Genomic DNA, 18,808 nt, shown 5'->3' on the forward strand with positions numbered 1-18,808 from the left:
TAAAGTGTCTATATGGGTCCACACCAGAAAGTGTTAATTTAACTCTTTTTGGAGAGTTGGTACGTTAACTCCGATTTAGTGTTAAACACCAAATCTGTCTGGAGTTGATAATTTAACACTTGGTCTTAAGAGTTTATATATTAACTCTCAAAGATTATTTTAGTTTAACTACGTAAGAGTTATCTTCTAATTCATTCTAAAAAGCGGGAATTTTACTGTTCTGAACTTCTAGAAATTTATTTTGGAAATAAACATTTACTAAAAAGATGCAATGGTTTTTGAAAAACATTTATTCTGAACTGTGCACCACAATTTCAAAACATTTTCTGAAAGATGTAACAGTATACATGTTCTCACTTTCATTAGAATTGTGTTTATCAAAAGGTCTGACATGGTAAATGCAAATAACAGCATTCTCATCACTTATTTCTTCAATACAATATGCATGTCCTTCATTCATCCCTTTGTGGAACTTCAGCGCACTTCTGCTCTCCCCCATATTCCATCTTCACAAGCATATCCTGTGCGGAGATTGAATAAAAATTAGTTGACACTAATTAATGGCACAAATAATCCAGTAAACAATTGCAGCACAGTAAAAAAAAATGACTTACCAAGCATGGCAAACAACTCAAATATGTAGAGCAAAATGTTCTGAAACGGCTTCACTTCAGCTTCGATTGGAGCCGTGCTGGGGGCGGAGTCTGTGAATTTACTCTATTGGTGTCATAGCCCCTGTAGGAGTTCAGAGTTAAGAGGTCAAGAGTTAATGTTTCCATTTTAACACCTCCAGATTTGACAGAGAAACACTCATTTTTAACACTCGATTTTAACTACTATCATTTTACACCTCAGAGTTACATTAAAAGAATGTGACTCTACTTAGAGTAAAATTAACTCTACTTTTGCAAGAAGACTATTAACACCAAAACATTTAACACTTTTGAATTTGCTGTGTATGTACTTAAAGTATAAGTTCTTACTTTGCTTTTGTGCAATAAGTTGCCTGCTAATGTAATATTTGGCTGTAAAGCTAGTCCCTTTGTTAAGCTAGTTAGCCGCGATTTTGGAGGTCATCTGGGATAGCATCGATAGTACAAGTTTATATAATAAGACATATGACATATGCTATGTAGTAGCAATGTGGTATATAAGTGCATATTATGCTGCACATATGTATATCATGACTGTATTGTTTGTCTTGTTTTTAGTTTCACCCTTTTGAATGTCAGTAAACCTGTTAACAACGTTCATCGATCTTCAGAGTTGTGATATAAGAAAGGTGTTAACGCCCCTGCATCAGACAAGCACCCATAACGGCACAACGTTATTCTCATTGAGTAATGTAACGGAATACGTTACAAAATATATTCTGGAGCATGTATTCTGTAATCTGTAGTGGAATACATTTTAAAAGTAACCTTCCCAACACTGACCATACTTTTGAATAGTCAGTGCAAAAGAGTGTCTTTGAGTTTCAGTTACTGGCCAGTTTTGCCTGGTTTGTTTTCTTATTAGTGTTAGTGTATATTGATTATAATGTATGTGCTTACTCCAAATAAGGTACAAATTCAAGGAAAATTAATAAATGCTGTTCAGATTTTAAATTCTCTTTAATTGTACTGCCAACAAATAACAACTTCAGTCAGCACAACCCCTGTGGTCTTGGTCGAAGTGTTTTAATGAACATACAGTTACGTAATTGTTACATACACCAAGAGGCTGAAAGGAGTAAATGACAGTGAATGCCAAATTTCTCACTAGTCTAATACTTTATACATGTGGAATAAATAATATCATGATGACATACATGCCAAACTGAGAGCTAAATAAAACAAGTAGAAAAGTGGCCAAAAGGTTTTTGGCAATGGTGAGGCTGAACAAAATCTTTACAATTGATCCTTAATGTTGTCCTTTGTTTCCTTTCAGTGAAAAAAACAAAATGAAAAAAAATATATATATATATATTATATAGACACAAGTTAGAAGGTTATCACCCAAAAGGGGTTTTCACGGTTGTTGTGGCAATGCAGCTTAATAATATTATAAAAGTATGTAGCGTCTATAGAGTACAGAGACATAACAAATCACTTGGAATGTAAATGAAATCATCAAACTTAAACTTCTCAGTTCCTTTTCAGAAAGCCCAAACCTCTCTGGAATGGCATCAACAGCACCACAAAATAATAATAAAAAAAAAAACAACAACAACAACAAAAAGCAAACAAACAAACAAACAAAAACCCCCAGAAAAGATTCAGATAATAATTCAGAATAGTTAACCTTAAGGATCAGTGCAGTCCCATTTAAATTTGATGATGTTTTTCATTTTCATGGATCTGTTCCTGGAAAATTTTGTCCTTGAAAGCAAACTTTAAACTGTGTCTGTTGAGTGTTGAGTTCAAGTAACCAAAAAAGTTATTATTTTTAAGTCATACAGTGGGGCAAAAAAGTATTTAGTCAGCCACCGATTGTGCAAGTTCCCCCACCTAAAATGATGACAGAGGTCAACTGTGAGAGACAGAATGTGAAGAAAAAATCCATGAATTCACATGGTAGGATTTGTAAAGAATTTATTCGTAAATTAGGGTGGAAAATAAGTATTTGGTCAATAACAAAAATACAACTCAATACTGTGTAACATAACCTTTGTTGGCAATAACAGAGGTCAAACGTTTACTATAGGTCTTTACCAGGTTTGCACACACAGTAGCTGGTATTTTGGCCCATTCCTCCATGCAGATCTTCTCGAGAGCAGTGATGTTTTGGGGCTGTCGCCGAGCAACACGGACTTTCAACTCCCGCCACAGATTTTCTATGGGGTTGAGGTCTGGAGACTGGCTAGGCCACTCCAGGACTTTCAAATGCTTCTAACGGAGCCACTATTTTGTTGCCCGGGCGGTGTGTTTTGGATCATTGTCATGTTGGAAGACCCAGCCTCGTTTCATCTTCAAAGTTCTCACTGATGGAAGGAGGTTTTGGCTCAAAATCTCACGATACATGGCCCCATTCATTCTGTCCTTAACACGGATCAGTCGTCCTGTCCCCTTGGCAGAAAAACAGCCCCATAGCATGATGTTTCCACCCCCATGCTTCACAGTAGGTATGGTGTTCTTGGGATGCAACTCAGTATTCTTCTTCCTCCAAACACGACGAGTTGAGTTTATACCAAAAAGTTCTACTTTGGTTTCATCTGACCACATGACATTCTCCCAATCCTCTGCTGTATCATCCATGTGCTCACTGGCAAACTTCAGACGGGCCTGGACATGCACTGGCTTCAGCAGCGGAACACGTCTGGCACTGCGGGATTTGATTCCCTGCCGTTGTAGTGTGTTACTGATGGTGACTTTTATTACTTTGGTCCCAGCTCTCTACAGGTCATTCACCAGGTCCCCCCGTGTGGTTCTGGGATCTTTGCTCACCGTTCTCATGATCACGGGATGAGATCTTGCGTGGAGCCCCAGATTGAGGGAGATTATCAGTGGTCTTGTATGTCTTCCATTTTCTGATGATTGCTCCCACAGTTGATTTTTTCACACCAAGCTGCTTGCCTATTGTAGATTCACTCTTCCCAGTCTGGTGCAGGTCTACAATACTTTTCCTGGTGTCCTTCGAAAGCTCTTTGGTCTTGGCCATGGCGGAGTTTGGAGTCTGACTGTTTGAGGCTGTGGACAGGTGTCTTTTATACAGATGATGAGTTCAAACAGGTGCCATTCATACAGGTAACGAGTGGGGGACAGAAAAGCTTCTTACAGAAGACGTTACAGGTCTGTGAGAGCCAGAGATTTTCCTTGTTTGAGGTGACCAAATACTTATTTTCCACCCTAATTTACGAATAAATTCTTTACAAATCCTACCATGTGAATTCATGGATTTTTTTTTTTCACATTCTGTCTCTCACAGTTGAAGTGTACCTCTGGTGCAAGTTACTGACCTCTGTCATCATTTTAAGTGGGGGAACTTGCACAATCGGTGGCTGACTAAATACTTTTTTGCCCCACTGTATTAGTATAATCCCATTTAACCACCAACTTAATTAAAAATAAGTTATGAGTTAGAAACTACTGTTAAAAGGTACGTGAAGTCACGAATTTGTGATAAATAAAGTATGCACCATCTTAATCAAAATATTTAAACTACTTGGATCTTTAGGTTTATCAGATCTAACTTACTTGGGGTTATGTAGCATTTTCTTTTCTTTTTTTAGGCATGGGAATGGGTGGTGACATTACAGAAATATATATTTATTGGCAAAATCCTTAGTGTTATAATACAAAATTTTAAATTCTGAGTGCTAAATTGCTTGGATCAGCAACATTTTGTAGTACTTAAAATCAGCAGTCTGTTTGATATCATTTACAGTCCACTGTTCTACTTTACAAAAAATGTATTGAAGACAAGCATTTGTTAAAAGATGTTAATTAGTAGAAATATAGTTGCAGATATGGTTCTACAAAGATCATTTTTTGTTTATATGATAAATATGAACAGAGTAGATACTAAAGGAACCACAATGAAGAGAAATAAATAAATATAGAAACTAGTGATTGATGCAGATGTGAATGATGGCAGTTAATCAGAGTACATGTTAGACTCTCAGTTTTGACCTTGGTGTCCTTGGAATTCAGCTATGAACAGAGCTCAGAATAAGTCATCCCGTGAGGAATTATCTGATATAGATCTGCTACAGAAATGTTATTCTTCTTCACAAACTTAACACATGCACAAATTATGACATTTTGTTTTATTGTCTTATTCATCTTTTTTTTCCATGTTCTGTTGTTCAGCAAGAAGGACTCCTTAGAGTAGGCATCGGACGACTTCACCAATATTGGTGAAGTCGTCCAGGCTTCACATGGAAGAAATTAAAAATAAATAAAAAGGGTCAACAAGGATCAATCTTTCTTGATGAGTGTTTTCTTTAAGACAGGAGAAAAATCAACATATTTGTTGAATCCAGTGGCTTAAATTCTGTTTGGGTCAGATATACAGCATGCATAGTCTCGAGGTAGCTTTCATGGTCTATACGTTTTCTGACAACACAACCAGAATCATATCAATCAAAGATTTACAGAGACTACAAGGGACTTTTAGGGTACTCAGCTGTTGTGTGTAACTCAAAGGGTTCTTTCCTAAATGTAAACAGGCAATAGATCAGTATGTTTTAACAATTCATTGAAACATTGCCATAAATTCATTTTATTTTTAAATTTTTTAAAATTCATCCTAAAAATGTGCTCTGCATTCACATTTTTACTGTAATTCAACCTTTTTTTATTTGTTGAACTACTGCAGTAAGAGCAGAGTGATTCTGTTTCACTTGGAACATTTTGCAAAGAACCAGAAGTAACATTAGAATAACTGGATATTATTTCCTCACTGTGATTCTGGTTATACAAAAGTTATTTTATTTCAAAGATTACATTCAGATTATCTTTTAATTCACATTTAATTGCTTATAACAAATTTCTAGTTATCTAAAAAGTTTGACACACCTGAAATTTGGTGCAAAAAGTATGTTCCTAACACTTCCTCATTGTTAGTTTGGTTGTTTCCATGAAGAATACTTAAAGCTTGCAAAACTGCATCATTCAGTCTTTCACCCACCAATATAAAATAATGTTTAAAAAAACCTAAATAGCAGTCACATTTGTACTCAGTTTGTGGCACACACTCACAAATGCTCTCTGGAATATGCGAGTTGTAGCAGGCAGTGTGGGTTGTGCTGGTGACCCGGTGTACTGCTGTTTAAATATGTTGGGAAAGTACTAGTATGCTTGGCCTGTCTCAACTTGCAGCAGTCCCAGTACAGCTGAGTGGTCAGCCAGCTTCATTCTGCGCTGATTGGAGAGATTGACGTTCTTAGCCAGGTAATCCACAGCAGCTGTGGAGAATAGAAGACAGGATGGAGAGTTAATGAAGATTTGTTAGAATCCTTGCCGCTTGCAATTGATAAAATGGTAAATGGACTGAAAGTCACTAAGGCAAAAACTAATTAATACAAATACAAAGGAATAAGAACAAAACGGTTTACAAAAGGATTACAATGTGAGACAACCCAACCAGACAACCTGACAATGAACAGAGGGAATCTGACACGCTAAATACACACACAGAGGGGAACACATAACAACAGGGGAAGCAAAACTGAACACGCTGAACACAAGACAAAAGACTAAGATGCAGACCAAAATACATGGCATGATACAGGGATAAGAGGAAGGAACACACAGGGGAACAAGGCAGACTGAGGAGAAAAAGGGAGGTGACACAATGAGAGAAACATGGAAGTAATTAAGAAAGACGAGACACTGAGGGAGAGAGAGAGACAGACAGGACGGGCTGGGGAGAACATACATGAATGCACATGACAGACAGGGGAGACAGAATGAAACACAAGGAGGGAAAATGTAAAGGGAAAAGGGAGACAAAACAAAGGCATTACTGGGACCTGGGAAACATGCAGGGAAAGGCACGTAAACACAGATGACACGACAGACACGAGAGACCAAAACACAAGGGGAACCTAACAGACAAGAAACTAAACATAGTCAATCACCCAGGAACACAGAATAAACTAAAGACTAACTAATGAACCTTAAACCATCATCATAATATATAACAATCACCAGAAGCCAAGAAACTCAAAATGCTGGGTCGGATGACCCAGAACCATGACACTACTTTTACATTATGAGTAAATCATGTTATTTCATGGTTTACTATTTATCCTGCAAACCTAAATGATCAGTTCATTTCCCCTTGTACTCATTCTTGATAGCACCTCCTGACAATGTGTTATGACTAGAATAGAATAGAATTAGAATAGAATAGAATTCAACTTTATTGTCATTGCACATGCACAGGTACAGGGCAACGAAATGCAGTTTGCATCCATCCAGAAGTGCTTAGTGATATAGATATCTATATTATTGCTAATATATATTGTAATATATGTAAGTATATTACAGAAATGGGTCTATTATGTTATAATGTACACGGTATGAAGTATGTTGTGAATATTCTATAACTATAAGTATGTACAGGCTGTAGTGAGTACAAGCTGTAGTGAGTACAAGCTATGTACAGGATATGGACAGGATATAAATATGAAAAACTATACAGAATATGAAATAAATAACTTTACAGGAATCTGAGATATACAGCTATACAGAAATGGGAACTATGCAAGTTGTAAACAGTTGTAGGGTTAAAAATTATCGTATGTACAGAATGATTGTTTACACAGGGCTATACAGTAGTGCAGTTAAGGTAAGTGAGGGTGTGGATAATTTCTACAGAGGCTATATAAAGTGCTAGTGGTTGTGAGTGGTGGTTCACTCCATGTTATTATTGTGTGTTTGAGGGTACAGTTGTCCATTGTGTGTGTGTGTGTGTGTGTGTGTGTGTGTGTGTGTTCAGTCCATGAGTTAACGTGGGTCAGATGTCAGGAGGCAGAGTTCAGGAGTCTGACAGCTGTGGGGAAGAAGCTGTTCCGGTACCTGGTGGTCTTAGTCCGGAGGCTCCTGTAGCGCCTCCCAGAGGGCAGGAGGGTGAAGAGTCCATGTGATGGGTGACTGGGGTCTTTGATGATTTTCCCAGCCCTTTTCAGACACCGCTTCCTGTAGATGTCTTTTATGGCAGGAAGTGGTGCTCCGGCGATGCGCTGGGCAGTTTTCACGACCCTCTGCAACGCCTTCCGGTCCGAGGCAGAGCAGTTCCCGTACCAGACTGTTATACAGTTGGTCAGGATGCTCTCGATGGTGCAGCGATAGAAGTTCACCAGGATGTCTGAGGACAGGTGGTTCTTCCTCAGAGTCCTCAAGAAGAAGAGGCGCTGGTGAGCCTTCTTGACCAGCTTGGAGCAGTTGGTCGTCCAGGTGAGATCCTCGGAGATGTGGACTCCCAGGAACTTGAAGCTGCTCACACGCTCCACAGCCGTCCCCTTAATGTGGATGGGTGGATGTGGGTCAGCATTCCTCCTGTAGTCCACGATGAGCTCCTTGGTCTTCTCGGTGTTAAGCAGCAGGTTGTTTGTGTCGCACCACTCAGCCAGACGATCCACCTCCTCCCTGTAGGCGGCCTCATCGTTGTCACTGATGAGGCCAATCACCGTGGTGTCATCTGCAAACTTAATGATGGTGTTGGAACCATCAGCAGGTCTGCAGTCGTGGGTGAAGAGGGAGTAGAGGAAAGGGCTCATCACACAGCCTTGTGGTACACCGGTGTTCATTGTGATGGTAGATGAGCAGCGGTTATCCAGCTGGACATGTTGGGGGCGGTTGGTCAGGAAGTCCAGTAACCATTTGCAGATGAGGGAACTGATGCCCAGGTCTGTCAGTTTCCTGATGAGTTGTGAGGGGTGGATTGTATTGAATGCTGAACTGAAGTCTATAAACAGCATTCTGGCGTAGGTGTTGTTGTTGTCCAGGTGTGAGAGGACAGAGTGCAGTGCGATGGAGACTGCATCCTCTGTGCTCCTGTTCTGGCGGTATGCGAATTGGTGGGGGTCCAGGGTGGGGGGGAGACAGGATTTGAAGTGTGCTAGGACCAGCTGCTCTAAGCACTTAGTGATGATGGGGGTGAGTGCTACTGGGCGGTAGTCATTGAGGCAAGATGGGTTGGAGTTTTTGGGTATCGGGACGATGGAGGTGGATTTGAAGCAGGCCGGTACCACAGCGTGGGCCAAGGACAGGTTGAATATGTCTGTCAGCACTCCTGCAAGCTCCTCAGAACACGCTCTGAGAACACGCCCGGGGATGCCATCGGGACCTGCAGCCTTGTGGACATTGATCCTGCTCAGCACCGCTCCTACATCGGTGGGGGAGAGAGTCAGAGGTTGGTGGTCTGGCGTCACGTCTGCTTTGGTTGTGGGGTTCCCTCGCTCAAAACGAGCATAAAAGTTGTTGAGCTCGTTGAGGAAGGAGACTAAGAACAACAGTGGCATTTCACTGCACAGGGTACTGCTTTGTCATTTTTCATTGTCCAGGGCTGCACTTCAAGTGAGTGTATTGTTTGATGAGAAAGCCTGAAAAACTGTTAAAAGGCTGTTCTTTCTGGTCTATCTTGGGATTATCTGATCATATGTCTCTCTAATGTTGTAGAGTATTTATCTTTCAGTATAAAGAGAACTGGAGTGTAGGACGAACAGAATTTTTGATTTTAGCTTTTCTTTTTCCACTTTGCTGTTTGTTTATATGTAGGTACCAAAACTGCTTGGTTAAACTCTTAAGCACAAATTAGAAGGCAATCTTGTCCCCTATCATTTCTTCATTTTTTAAATCACCATGATTGTGAAGAGAAATTGTAGAAGGCAAAGGAACTCAGACTCAAGATATCTTATACATGTGCACACATGGACGATCGTCCCTCACCGTCCAATCCATCCTGCACCAGACGAGTGCAGGACAAATGTGAGACAGAGGAAAGACCGCCCAGGGCTTTCAGAGCTTTCTTTATTTATACTTAACCCAAGCTTTCAGGGAAGTAGGAGTGGCAAAAACATTTCCACAAAAGGAGAAAGAGACCGTTAGCTTGCCTGTTAACAAAGGAGGTAGTATGTATGTATAGAAATTCAGACATTCCCATATAATGAGAGAGAGACCGTTAGCCTGCCTGTTAACAAAGGAGGTAGTATGTATGTTACAGCATTCCTCTGCACATCAGTTTTCACTCCCTTTTCCTGTGTGGTAGTTTCAATTCAACAGCTCTTCTTCCTTTAAATGAAGCTACAACTAAGCATAATCACAAAACTCAAAAATCTCTCAACAATGATGATGAGAATTTTTGATCAGCAGAGGAAATTTGGTCTTGTGATGTACCAGTGCGTATATGTATGAGGTAACTGTTTTGATTTGATTGATGTATAAAAAATAAAGTACTTAATTACTCACAAGTAATTTGATATTCAATTCAATTCAATTTTATTTATATAGCACCAAATCACAACAAAAGTCGCCTCAAGGCGATTCATGATATACTACTCTGTACATTACTTTCATGTGACTCCATAAATTAGTGTTTCCTAACCTTTTGGAGCCATCGCACATATTTCACAAAAGAAAAATCACATGGCACACCACCAATCAAAATTTTTTCCTCGCACCAGGCTCTGTTTGTCCCCAGTATACCTTTCTTGCTTTCTTCTGGCCACTACTCATGCTAGGGCCTTCATCTGGGTCAGAATTTTTTCCAGGACCCAGGTCAGATTGACTACTTTTTTCAAATCTCACAGCATGACTATTATGCAATTTCTTCTTCTGTTTTACCTGCAGTTGGCAACCTATTTAATTAGAGCAGATAGTTATACTAGTGCTAGTGGAAAAGAATGTAATTGTTCTGCCCGTTTCTCCCGCCGATGGCTTAGAGTACGAATCAGGTGGAACCAGATAATCTTCAACGGAACACCTGATCAACTGTTGGGAAACAGCCATAAATGACCATGGTCACATAATTACTATTTCCATACATAAACACAAATCCCGATACTAATGAGGACACATATGATCTTTTAGTTTTTATGCATGAACATGAAAACTGACAAAACAAGAAAAATTGAAAGAGACTTAGGAGAGAATGCCACAGTGACTTTTAAAAACATGAACACATACAAATGCGCTTGCTCATCACTGCCTTTATTGTGTGTTGAAGAGGCTCTGGCTGCTGAGCTGGGGTCAACATACACTCACCTTTACATCATTCTGGGTTCTAGCCAGTGTTGGGAAGGTATTCCAAAATGTATTATTCCACTACAGATTACAGAATACATGGCCCAACATGTATTTTGTAATGTATTCCATTAAGTTACTCAATGAGTTAAGTTACTCAATCTGTCTCACAGAAACATGGCTAAAAGACTCAGCCTTCCCGATCCATGGCTGAGTCCATGGCAGAGTGAAACAGTTCAGGGGGTCGGCCCCACAGAAGGTTGTGGAGGCAACACAAATCCAAAAGCCGGCCGTGCGGAAGGCAGCGGCGGCGACACAAATCCGGAGACCGGCAGCGCGGAAGGCAGCGGTGGCCACACTGTTCAGGCGATGGTGATAGTCGGACGGGCTCCTCAGACCCCCCCAGCGGAAGCCGCAGGCGACGGTGATGGCCAGACGGGCTCCTCGGACCCCCCCAGCGAAACTAGGAGGCGGGAGCGGATCTTCGTGCCCCCCCAGCAAAGAATGAAGGCTGAAGCAGCCCCTCGGACCCTCCAGCGAAGGCCAAAGCGGCTCTTCGGACACTCCAGGAAAGACCGAAGGCTGAAGCGGTTTCTTGGACCCCCAGCAAAAGCAGGAGGCTGGAGCGGTTCCTTGGACCCCCCCAGCGAGAACAGTCACAGAACCAGTGTGAGCCAGTGTGAGCTTCTGGCACACACGAAACAAAACCAGCAGGCACGGGGGCCTCTGGCACACACAAAGCAAAACCAGCAGGCATGGGGGCCTCTGGCACACACAAAGCAAAACCAGCAGGCACGGGGGCCTCTGGCACACACAAAGCAAAACCAGCAGGCACGGGGGCCTCCAGCAAACATGAGGCAGACTGCTGCGCAGAGCACTGACCCTGCTCAGGCAGCAACAGCCGGGCACAGTCCTCAGCTGGCTCCTTAGCCTCCAGGGGTCCAGAGTCAGCTGAGGCCTGGAGTGAGTAAAAGTCTCAGAACAAGCCAGCTTTTGAGAAACCAGTTTAGTGTTAATATGTTTGTCTCTCTGCTCTGTATGGGAGGTAGAAAAACAGTCCTTAATGCGTTGTATTGCCATAGCTTCCTGTACAGAGGCAGGTGAAAGCGAAGGTTGTACAGGTGACAAAATAGAAGAATGAGTAGATGAGGAGGCAGGTAGCTGAAGAGATAACTGTGCTACTGGTGAGGCTAATGGCTAAACAGGTGACCGGGCTAAGGGTAAAGGTGTAGGCTGGGCTACTGACTGAATGGAAGCCTGAGTGGCTGACTGTAATGATGGTTTTAGCGGAAGTTAAGCTGGTGAAGAGGGGAAATCAGAGTCATTATTCTCCCCTGTCCCAAAACACAGAGCCCCCGAAAAAACAGTCCCAAAGACAGAAGTGGTGTAAAAAATGTCCCTTTGACTCACCACAGCCAGCTGCTTAGATGTCAGCCGTTGTCCGCTGCTGCCAGACGAAGTCTGCTAATTCCCGAGCTTGCACTGCCGCCTGGGCTTTATGTAGATCGGCAATTAGATCTGTGAATCCTCTGGCCTGGTGGAGATGGGGATTTCCCTCGAGGATTGCCTCAATCGCATTCATTCCCACAATCTTCGCTCTTGTATTTGAGGTGTGGGTTATCCATTCCACCAGGCGTAGGACTTGCGCCAGATCACTCTCCCCAGGAAAGTCCGCTGGATCCATGTTTGTGGTCACTCCGTAATGTCACGGCTGGGGCAGCAGTCGTGTGGTGTAGTGAGACAAGGATCCAAAATGCAGGTACTGGCTGAGGTAGGCATGTATTTGTAGTGAAAGCAACGTACAAACCAAGAAATAAGGAACAGGGAGCAACTAAAACCTAGACTGGGAAATCTAATAAACAAACCTGAAAACATAAGGACACGGGGAGACACGCAGGGAAAGCACGAAGAAAGGAGAGCGGAGAGACGCAGGGAATACCAAATTACACAGACGGAGCAACAAGGAACACAGGCAGGCACACACTATAAATACACACAAGGTAATGAGGGAATGATACACCAGAGGGGAACACAGCTGAACCTAATGAGACACAACGAGACACAGACCTTCAAAATAGAACAGGAAACTCACAAACTGTTTTACAAACACAAACTCAGGGACATGAACAGAGCACAGGGGGGGGGGGAGAACACAGGTAGGAATAATAGAACACTGAACACCAAAACCAAACCCTAAGAATTAATACAAAATCAGAAGAAACTAGAAAATAATAACAATAAACTCAAAACGCTGGGTCACCGACCCAGGACCATGACAGTTTTCTTTTTATTGTTTCTCGGTTATTCTGTTTCTTTCACTCCAGGACCGTGTGCACCTAATTTCATTCCACCTCATGTAAACATGTGATGCGAATAACACTAAAGAATCCTTGAATCCTTGAGCGTAACGTATTCAAAATGCTTTGGATTACTTAATATATTGTCTTGCTCTTTACAACGACATGAATTATGTGATTTATTACTATTACTGAAGGCTACTAACCATACCAATACCAACTAGATATTTAAATCTTTATATAAAATGCCTAACAGTAATGTGGACATTAGGTAAGGCTGCACTTTTTGCAGTGCTTGTATAGAAAACTATTTCTGTATCAGTAATATGTTTTCTTTTTGTCTGTTAACAATCATGTGAAACTGCACATGATTATTTGCAGCTAGCAGGTTGTTAATGCTATCCATCAAATCTAAAAACACTATGTTAACACATGGAGATCCTGAAGGCTACTCCAAAAAGGATCGGATTATATTTTAAATATTTGTTAAACTCTCTTCCAAACCCCAGCTCTCTATTGTAAGTTTTGAGTGTTTACTAAAATGAAAATAAAAGCGTTCTAACTTCTCACTTGTCTGTTTTTATTCAGGCAAACATGTATAATATTTTTATTAAGAGAGATTAGGCTTTACCTTTTAAGACTTAAACTTAAGTGTTTCTGTCACGTAGTGATTGTGCTCAACTGTACAAAGCTTATTAGACATTATGAAACACATGATATGTAAAAGCGAATTTTTGAATTATCTTTTTTTTTTTCTTAAAGAAATCTACTACATCATGTGTAATTTTTTAGTTAAAACAGTTAAATTAAGAGGGAATGGCAATAAAAACTCTGGAGCTGTGATGTCATCAAGTATACTGCAGTTCCAACTATAGCATTCTCAGGAAGTCTGGTGACGAGTAGCCTTCATAAATAGTAATAAAATTCACACACCAATAGTACATCGTAGATACTGAAGTTTTGACCATCCCATTTATCTCCGGAATTTCCAAGTAAGAAATGCATACCTGCCCGTGCACTGCTGGCTCTGGGTCCATTGTCTAACTGATGCCACCAACATTAACAGGATGCTTACATTAGAGCCTCCTATTGTGTGTTTTGTTTGAGTTTCTGACAATCAGAATCAGAGAAACTGTATTAATCCCAGATGGAAAAAAAAGGCCATGGGTCAGACTCGAGCCCAGGCAGGCCACTCTCAGCCATGTGCCATAGGATTGCATGCTCTTCCAACTGACCTAAACCTGCACCCAACTGCATTTAATCACCAAAATTGGAGAAGGGATAGAGCTGGGATAGCCTAACATTAGTCAGGAAACAACAGGTGTGTATTCCATTTATTTCAATAAAGTAACTGTATTCTGATTACCACCTATTTAAACGGTAACTGTAACGGAAGACAGTTACTCATATTTTGTATTTTAAATACGTACCGCCTTTAAGCTATAAAGGTTGGACTTTTAACTGTATTTTTATAACTTTTAAAACTTTTTTTTTTTTTACCAATAAGGCCCTCGCTCATGGCCATTCACAATACACCAAAGTAATTTAATAACAAAATTTTGGGACTTTACACATTACTTCTTACAATCTGAGCTCAAAGAGTCATGCTGACAGATTTCTTTCATTGATTATGGCAGCATTTCTTCACCATGTAGAAAAACTGAGACATAATGTTGAATTTGCTGGGTTTTTTTAATCTTATATTAAGATATGGTAAATGGTCTGTATTTGTATAGCGCTTTACCAATAATAGAACATCCATCCATCCATTCGCTTCCGCTTATCCTTTTCAGGGTCGCGGGGGGCGCTGGAGCCTATCCCAGCTGTCATAGGGCGAAAGGCGGGGTACACCCTGGACAGGTCGCCAGTCTGTCATAAATCACCAATAATAGAACACTGAACACCAAACCCTAAGAATTAATACATATCCAGTCATCCACCCATACATTCACACACTGGTGATGGCAAGCTACATTGTAGCCACAGCCACCCTGGGGCACACTGACAGAGGCGAGGCAGCCGGACACTGGTGCCACCGGGCCCTCTGACCACCACCAGTAGGCAACGGGTGAAGTGTCTTGCCCAAGGACACAACGACTGAGACTGTCCAAGCCAGGGCTCGAACCGGCAGCCTTCGAATTACAAGGCGAACTCCCAACTCTTGAGCCACGATCGCTCCTATCTAATAGATTGAATGCATAGTTATACTTTTTAAACTGACAGAAACTGGAATTTCACCATTCCGTGGACTTACTGTATATCAAGGGCCACATATATCAAGTATGTGGCCCTTGATATAAGATGATTTTAATAGCCATGACATAGATGCAATCTAAATAGGCTGATTGTAGCACAAGTGCAGGAGGAAAAAAAAATTTGTTTATATATTTTTTTTCTCTTTTTATCGAGATTACAGATTACCAAGGAACGTTTGCAATGCAAACAATGACATCATTTTAACTGTGATGTAATACCTGAATTTAGGATAGGAATGTGCTACATTACCACATTATTGAAAAATGTAATTTAGTTACAGTACTGAAACATTTCGGAACATATTACATGTTAACCTCAGAAATGGGAACAGGCTAACCCACCGATCCCTACATTCTGTTTGAAAATCAATCAATCAATCAATCAATCTTTATTTATAAAGCACTTTTCAAACAAAAAATGTAGCACAAAGTGCTTTACATAGTTAAAAGCAGCCCACCCCACCCTCCAACTCACTCCCCGCACTCTCATTAACATAAATGATGTGAATACACACATATCTCCCCCCCCCCCCCACACACACACACACACACGCACACTTAACCCTTCTTTGGCCCTGGGACCATTTTTGGTCCCTTTAGTTTTTCAGTTACAAGCCATTTGCACTGTGTTGAATGGAATATAGCCAAATTCTCTAAAAAAAAGTTTGGCATAATTTCATTTCAAAATTCAAGTCTGACTTCCTTAAATTAGCTTCAGTGGCTAAGCTAACAATACACATCCTCTTAGAGCCCTAGGGACCATTTTTGGCCCATTGACTTCCATTATAAACGCTATTTTTCACTGCAGAATTATTACCGTTAATGTCTTGGTGATTACTTATGTTTCCGTCTCGTTTTGGTCTATGAGCCTTAGAGTTGTAATTTTTTATTTGTCCACCGGGTGGCGCCCTTGCTCCACATTTGATCCCTGCTGGAAAACAGCGGGCTGCTTGGACAGACCTGTGGGAAACGAAGCCTCATTTCCGGCGTGCAGCAGCGGCTTCGCCCGATGATCAGGCGGGACCATTTTTTGGTCCCTAGGACCGTTAGAGGGTGCTTTTTTTTTTTTTTTAGTCAACAGGAAATGACGTATTTGTTGTCACGTGGTATCGGATGTGTGGGCTGGAAAAAGCAGTCCCCGGTGATCGTGCCCCGGTGATCGTCGCGACTTACCCCGGCAACATGCACTTATTTCGGCCTAGAGGAGGAGCATTTGCCGCCTGGAGACCATTTTCTGGTCCTGAAAAAAAAAATAAAAGGCGATCGAAATGAATGTTGGTGCCAATCTTTAGTCCATCTAAAGGCCTAATTATAATAACAATTGAATATTACCTTAAATGTTTTTTTTGGAAAATATTCAAGTTTTATGTTTTTTGGGGCAAAAAAAGCAGTGCGCTCATGTGACGAAACCGGGATATAAAGGGTTAAAATCCGCGAAATGTAATTAAAACTTGACATGAATATTTCAAGGAGAAGTAGGTCTAAAAGATTGGCTAATTTAAAGTGGAATAAAATATTAATATATAAATTTTTTATAGCACTTTTTTGGGCGTGGTCGATTAGGACCGATAGGGTGTGCATTTTATGAAATGCGCTCCTGCAAAAAAAATAAAAGGCGATCGAAATGACTGTTGGTGCCAATCTTTGGTCCACCTAAAGGCCTAATTATAATAACAAACAAATATTACTTCAAATGTTTTTTTTGGAAAATATTTAGTTTTTTGTTTTTTGGGGCTAAAAAAACAGGGCGCTCATGTAATAAAACTGGGATTTAAAGGGTTAAAACAACGAAAATATAATTAAAACTTTATATGAATATTTCAGGGAGAAGTAGTTTTAAAAGACTGACCAATTTAAATTGGAAAAAATATGAATATATAATCTTTTTATTACACTTTTGGGGCGGGACCATTTTTGGTCCCCAGGGCTCTAAAGGGATGCATTTTTAAGGGTCAGCGAAGGTTAAAGAGTAAAAATTGGGCTGGGTTCACATGAGCCAAGTGAGCCAAGTGAGGAAACACTATAACACGGAGCCGTCAGCACCGAGAGCCGGTCACAGACCGCAGCCTCCAGGCCGGGCACACAGCAGGAGGGAGGCAAAGGAGCCCCCCAGCCAGGCTGAGAGGACCCCCAGAGACCCAGCAGCCACGGTCGATCACAGCCCCGGTGCAGAGAGCGCCCTCCGAGGAAACACTGGAGATATGCCACAATAGGCTATATACAGGGTAAAATGATAAAATAAATAAGAACGGGTTACAATATAAATATAAATATAAATAGAGTAAGAAGATTAAAAAATGGATAAGAATAAAATCAATAAATATTAGGTAAAGCCTGAATTAATAATAAAATAACAGGATAGAATAAATAAGCATAAAATAAATAAACGCTAAGTAAAAGCTAAATTAAAAAGGTGGGTCTTGAGCCTGTTCTTAAAAACATGTACGTTCTCTGCGGCCCTGAGCTCCTCCGGCAGGCTGTTCCACAGACGAGGACCATACCACTGAAACGCTGCCTCTCCGTGAGTATGTGTCCTGACTTTAGGGACAATCAAAAGGCCAGTACCAGAGGACCTCAGGGTCCGCGAGGGTTCATATGGTAAAAGCAGATCTGAGAGATAAGAAGGCCCAAGACCATTAAGACATTTAAAAACCAATAAAAGAACTTTAAAATCGATCCTGAAACACACGGGGAGCCAATGCAGCGATTCTAAAACCCTCTGGTCTTCGTCAGCACACGAGCCGCCGAGTTTTGTAAAAGTTGTAAAGTTGAAATATTCTTCTTAGGAAGACCAGAGAGCAGGGCATTACAGTAATCAATACGACTGGTAATAAAAGCATGCATCAGCATCTCTGTTTTGGCCTGAGAGAGAATAGGGCGGACTCTGGCTATATTTTTTAGATGATAAAATCCAATTTTGGTCACATGTTTAATATGTGGGACAAAACCAAGCTCAGAGTCAAAAATAACACCCAGGTTTTTCACTTGTAGCGAAGGACATAGTGAAAATGCCTCTAATTTAGACAAGAGTTTCTCTCTCTGAGCCTCAGGACCGACGATTAAAACTTCAGTTTTGTCCTGGTTAAGCTGTAAAAAGTATTCTGCCATCCAAGATCTTATATCTAAAATACAGTTAAAAAGGGCATCCATTGGTCTGGTGTCATCAGGAGACATGGAGATGTACAGCTGCGTGTCATCAGCGTAACTGTGGAAGTTCACTCCATGCCTCCTGATGACACCGCCGAGAGGGAGCATATACAAATTAAAAAGTACAGGGCCTAAAACCGACCCTTGAGGCACACTACATGTCATTTTATGGATCTTAGAGGAGCATGTATCCATACTCACCATAAAAGTTCTGTCAGAGAGATAGGAAGTGAACCAGTTGTGTACAGCACCAGAGAGGCCTACCATGTGTTTCAGTCTGTTTAAAAGAATAGCGTGGTCTACTGTATCAAAGGCTGCGCTTAGATCCAGTATCACCAGGACTGAGAGCTTTTGGGCGTCCCAGTTACATCTAAGATCATTTAAAACCTTTAGGAGAGCCGTCTCTGTGCTGTGGTTCACCCTAAATCCAGACTGGAAT

General features: G+C 41.0%; 1 protein-coding gene and 1 long non-coding RNA gene across 3 annotated transcripts in view; both read right to left on the reverse strand.

The window, feature by feature from the left end:
• Nucleotides 1-272: 272 nt before the first annotated feature.
• On the reverse strand, nucleotides 273-948 carry LOC143414396 (uncharacterized). The gene is made up of 2 exons (XR_013095025.1): nucleotides 615-948; nucleotides 273-521 (listed from the first exon to the last, which is right to left on the reverse strand). It is a non-coding gene; the product is annotated as an uncharacterized LOC143414396 (long non-coding RNA).
• Nucleotides 949-1,617: 669 nt separating this feature from the next.
• LOC143414204 (paired box protein Pax-7-like) overlaps nucleotides 1,618-18,808 on the reverse strand; it is a 41,391-nt gene continuing 24,200 nt past the window's right edge. Inside the window, exons 1-2 of one of the 2 annotated variants that reach the window (XR_013094714.1) lie at nucleotides 12,081-12,648; nucleotides 1,618-5,887 (exon numbers count right to left, since the gene is read on the reverse strand). Coding sequence is in view for 1 of the 2 variants with exons in the window: in XM_076878069.1 (XP_076734184.1) it covers nucleotides 5,772-5,887 (116 nt within the window). In the remaining variant the exon portion in view is untranslated. Of the gene's footprint in view, nucleotides 5,888-12,080; nucleotides 12,649-18,808 lie in introns of those variants that run through there. The other variant, XM_076878069.1, reaches the window with a different exon arrangement.

The sequence above is a fragment of the Maylandia zebra genome, linkage group LG20 (assembly GCF_041146795.1).
Source record: "Maylandia zebra isolate NMK-2024a linkage group LG20, Mzebra_GT3a, whole genome shotgun sequence".
NCBI lineage: Eukaryota > Metazoa > Chordata > Actinopteri > Cichliformes > Cichlidae > Maylandia > Maylandia zebra.